Source organism: Echinops telfairi, unplaced genomic scaffold (assembly GCF_000313985.2).
Source record: "Echinops telfairi isolate 266 unplaced genomic scaffold, ASM31398v2 ScPeMD7_7468;HRSCAF=8506_0, whole genome shotgun sequence".
Taxonomy (NCBI): Eukaryota; Metazoa; Chordata; class Mammalia; order Afrosoricida; family Tenrecidae; genus Echinops; species Echinops telfairi.
This window is the reverse complement of record NW_022111369.1, coordinates 39,544,458-39,549,449: the sequence shown is the minus strand read 5'-3', so window position 1 is coordinate 39,549,449 and position 4,992 is coordinate 39,544,458. Positions and strand designations below refer to the sequence as shown.

Here is a 4,992-nt window from a genome sequence, read left to right as displayed (position 1 = left end):
ACAGCGACGGGCCAGTGGTCAGTGACTTCCCCGGGGCTAAACCTGACCCCTCTGCCTCCCCTCCTGTCCTCCTTTGCAGAACTCACTCCGGACAGCTCTGGAGGTCCGCGCGCAGTGGGTGGCCCGCCCCTGGCCAGAGGTTTTCCAAGTGCCTAGCAAAACAGAAAAGGGCTGTGGGCAGCCTGTTAGGTACCTTCTTTTTCGATCCGGAAATGGGTTTCCTACTCCTAAGAGTCTCCGCGGGACAGAGCTTTGGGGGGTGGGGGGTTGTGCCCGGCGACGCTCCGAAAGGCCTTGTCACCCAGGGAGGCGAACCGGACCTGCGGGAACGCCCGCAGGCCCGGGAGGCGGCGCCGGAGGCAGGCGGCGCCGGAGGCAGCGCCCAGCCCAGCAAAGAGTTAAAGGGAGGGGACGTGGGCTGTCACGCGTCATTGGGCAGATTATGTGCAGCAAACAAAAAGTGTGTGTCTGCGTGCCAGTCAGTCACTGCATCGAGTCCATCTGTACAACTCTCTCTGCTTCTCCCCCCCTCCCCTCCACATTTCTCCATCTCTCCATCTCTCTTTACGCAGAGCCTACCCGACAGCCACCCCAACACCTCTTGACATGGAAATACATTGATACAATAGGCAAAAAGGGACAGGCGATTGCTTCTCCGGAATACCAGGTGGCCTATTTGAGCGATTTGATCTTGACCTTATTCCTGGTAAGTCCATTTGCATTGATGCGGGAGGGGGATGGGAGGAAGGCAGGTTTGGTGAGGAGAGTGGAAAAGATTGTCACCCCCTCCCCTTCTCATTTTCCAGCAAAAGAGGAAAGTAATTATTAAGGGGATCTGTACTACCAATTAGATGACACAAAAGGAGGAGCGGGTGGGGAACACTTTGGTGGAGAAGCGAGCGGCCCGGGAGCGCGCGGCCACCAGACAATGCCTGCGCCGGGAGGTAGACGGGTCGTGGCAGCCTCGGGTTTTCGGTGAGTCCCGCCGGTTTCGGGAGCGGATGCCCTCCACCCCGCTTCGGGGAGGACGGGCGAGGAGCTAGACCGGTGGCCGAGCGGTGAAGGCGACTGCGCAGGACGGACGCACTCGGGCTCTTGCCAGCGCGCTGGGGACCCCCCCCCGGGGGGGCTTATTGTGACCCGCGCGAGTCAGGGGCGGCGCGGGCCGCCGCGGAGCCGAGCTCTGTTCGGGCGGCGGGGCGAGGACCTCTTCTCCTCCGTATTGTTAGGTGAAACTGCATTTTAATGACCGCGTCCCTGTTGTTGCCCGAAGTGACGGGCGACCTCCCGCACAATGAAACGCTTGTGTGAAAGAGACTTTCAAAGATAGAGAGAAATTGGAGCCTAAAACGCTGAATTGGAAGAAACTGAAAAGGGGAGGCATAGGATCTGTTGAACCGGTGACGAGAGGTCTGGAAGTTTTGTTGCTGTTGTTGCTTTTCATTGCATGTTATCTGCAGTCGACAGGCAGCAAAGCTACCTACCATGTGTAGGGTTAAAATGCCCAGCTCTTGGTGCAGTCGCATGATAAAGTAAGTTTTTACCCCTGTGGGGTTCTAGTTCCACGGTTTGGAAGACACAACCCAGTAGTTGACATTTGGGGGATGCGGCAGAGAGAATGGAAAGAGATGAAGCAAAGTGCCAGTCTCTGATAGCTGGAGACCGAACAGCCCACTGCCTTGAAACCACATGTGCAAGATGAATCGGTTCACAAACATGTCGATAAAATGGATGTTACTAACAGTAACAAAAAGAACAGCTCCTCAGGAAAAGAAGCAGGTCCATTCTTTCCTGTGACTTGTACACAATATGCACAAATCGCTATCAATGACAACACTGTCAGGGCAAGCTCTGGATAAGTCAAAGTGAATGTTCAGTGAGTTCCAAGCCAGTTTGAAAATATCTGCCCTTTGTGTGTGTTTGTCTGGCTGGCTGTTGCTTGCTTGTTTTTTGTGGGTTTTTTAATGTTAAGTCTTTTAGCGGGTGTCCCAGGAAAGAGGCAGAGAAATATCCCTTTCTGACAGCTTAATAGAGAGCCCTCCATTGGAGCATCACTTTCTAAATTGCTGTGGATTAAACAGCTGGAGGGCCCACTGTGGACTATTCAAGCAGGGCTGCCCCCTCTTACTGAGACAGAGGCTTCTGAGGGAGGTCGAATTCACCAGTCATTGCACACAGGGGACACGTCTGGCCCCCCCTGTACCTACCTGATCCCTCCGTGGACCAATGCGACTCAATCTACTCCCTTGTATAACAAGGTAACCGGGATTCACCCTCATCCATAAATAAGCATGTCGAGAAAAAAATAATTACCTCTGCTTGCTGCTTTTAATTAAAGCCTCCAAGGGACAGTGCTGTGGATTATGATAATGAGAAGACATACATCCCCTCTTGTAGGCTGCAAAGAAAGGTTAGCTGACATGGAATGAGTGGCCCTGACACTCCACTTGAAATCCATTCGCCATGCTCTGCTGTCTCCGCCTGCTCCCTAATGCTGTTCCCCTCTTTGGAAGAAGGGGAGGGGGGTGTGTCAGCTCTAAGGCACCAGTTCAATACATAGGACAGAAGAGCAGGAAAGCAGAGAGGAGATTGTGGTTGTTGTTAGGTGCCATTGAGTGGGTTCAGACGCATAGGAACCTGTGTGTACCAGAGAAGAAAATACTGCCTGGTCCTTCCTGGGACATACTCACAAGAAGAGAGGAGAGAACTTCTTATCCCACTCCCTCAAACACACACACACACACACACACACACACACACACACACGTCTGAAGTTTCTTTTAGTCAAGGTAGTATAAAAAATCATACTGTTCACCATTAACCCCCAAAAGCTAGCCCATCCTCTGCCCAGGTGATACTGGTTGATTTCCTTCCCTTCCTCTCTCCCTTCCCTTCTTTCTCCCAAGCAGTCAATCCCTATTCCAAATATCAAAAACAAAAGTAAGAACACAGCCCCTAGTTGGCATCTTTAAAAGATAGCAGATTTGCCACTCGCTTTCCTCTTGGAACAGGGAGTATATAAAAATCAGGCCAGTTCAAGGAAAAGAATGTTTTAGTAGTTAAAATCTATTTCTTGTATTCATGAAGGAGTAGTAAAATATGTTTGTTGTCTGTGTATCTGTCTCCAGTAATGGAAGATTTGAGCATCCATCGAGGTATCTGGGATGGAGATGCCAAGGCTGTCCAACAATGTCTGACAGATATTTTTACCAGCGTTTATACCACCTGTGACATCCCTGAGAATGCTATATTTGGTCCTTGTGTCCTGAGCCACACTTCCCTATACGACAGCATAGCTTTCATAGCTCTTAAGTCTACTGACAAGAGAACAGTTCCTTATATCTTCCGGGTAAGTTTTGCCCCATTTTGTGTAGGTGTATGAAAGTAAAGTTCTGTTGAATATGGACCAAGAGTCATTGTTCTAACAAGCTGGGGTGAATTCTGAGAGTAGGAATGCAAGGGTGCAAGCTAAGAGCTCTAGGAAATGAAAACTGTGCTGAAATTAGTAGCCACTCATTTTCTAGAATGGGTTACAATGTTTCATTTGGAATGCACTAAACCTCCATGCTGGACTTCCCTCCAGGAGGGACATTTGACTTTCTTAGCTCTGGGAGATTTCATGGGGGGTAGGGGCTATTTGTATTCGAAGTTCTAAAACCAGGTACTTTGGCCTTCCAACCTAAAAGGTCTGGGGGCAACTTTCCATGGTAACTTGAGCTGGTGCCCAGAGTTTGTGTTTAAATCAAAATGTTAATGGTTTTGACCTCAGAGTGTATTGAATCCACAGGATTAAATTTAAGGATAAGAAAGCCTCTCATTAGCTATTTCTTTACTTTCAGAAAAAGCAAAATTAGGAATAGGGAATTCACAGGGTAGTTCGTAAAATCTAAGCTTGATTTTCCTTCCTTACAAAGTAAGCAAACCCCCTCCCTCCCATCCACGCTTTTGTAATGTGGGATAATTTTAAAAGAAAATGCCAAGAGACCAAGGTGTCTTGGGAGTGTAAGAAGAAACTTGCTTATTTGGTTTTCAAACAGTACATAAGAACGATGTCTCAACAATCCACGAGGATGTCCACCCTGCCGACCGGTGGCAAACGCGAGGCTGGGTCTTAACGTGGCCAGATTTCTGGCAGCTGGAGCTCCTGGGACAGGGCTCTGGTTTCTCTGGCTTCATTTCCTCACACAGGTCTCCTTCTCGCCCTTCCTCTCCCCGCCCCTCCCCTTCTTCCTTCTTCTCTGCTGTAAACTGTAGGTGGACACCTCGGCGGCAAATGGTTCCTCAGAAGGTCTCATGTGGCTGCGTCTGGTCCAATCAGCCAGAGATAAAGAAGAACAGAACCTTGAAGCCTACATCAAAAACGGACAGCTGTTTTATCGCTCCCTCCGCAGAATTGCCAAAGACGAAGAGTTACTCGTTTGGTACGGGAAAGAACTGACTGAGTTGCTCTTGCTCTGCCCCTCTCGATCCCACGGCAAAATGAATGGTAGGTTGGCTGGTGGGGCCCATCACTTGAGTGGGAGGTGCGGGGAAGGGGGGGCGGCGACGGGGGACCCCAACCACAGGCCCCCGCCTTTTCTCCGTGTGGCTGCAGCTGGCATGCAGTTGGGCATATCAGTGAGGATACATCGAGGGGGACGCAGGGACACTTAGCTTAATCAAGTTTGCTCCCCCAAATCAGCAGAAAACGTCTCACAGACTCAGGCCCCGCCTGGGAGGGGAGGGTGGGTTTGTGAAGGAGGGGTCCGTGGAAACTGGGCCAGGGTGGGGGGCGAACCTCAGTAACCATGTGGCGTTTCGCGTGTCTGTGTGTGGCGTTTGCTGGCTCTGCAGGCTCGTCCCCTTACACTTGCCTGGAATGCAGCCAGCGTTTCCAGTTCGAGTTCCCTTACGCGGCGCACCTGCGCTTCCGCTGCCCCAAGAGACTGCCCGGCCCTGAGCTGAGCTCCCCAGACGAACACGGCGGCGGCCTGGGCGCGAAGGACCACGGCG

The 4,992-nt window shown here is 51.2% G+C and overlaps 1 protein-coding gene across 1 annotated transcript in view; it reads left to right on the top strand.

Moving 5' to 3' along the window:
• The first annotated feature begins 506 nt into the window (after positions 1-506).
• The window catches only part of PRDM8 (PR/SET domain 8), a 9,651-nt gene continuing 5,165 nt past the window's right edge, over positions 507-4,992 (top strand). The window contains exons 1-5 of the mRNA XM_045284346.1: positions 507-706; positions 807-975; positions 3,129-3,349; positions 4,255-4,486; positions 4,834-4,989. Coding sequence (XP_045140281.1) covers positions 852-975; positions 3,129-3,349; positions 4,255-4,486; positions 4,834-4,989 — 733 coding nt within the window. The 5' untranslated portion in view covers positions 507-706; positions 807-851. The remainder of the gene's footprint in view (positions 707-806; positions 976-3,128; positions 3,350-4,254; positions 4,487-4,833; positions 4,990-4,992) is intronic.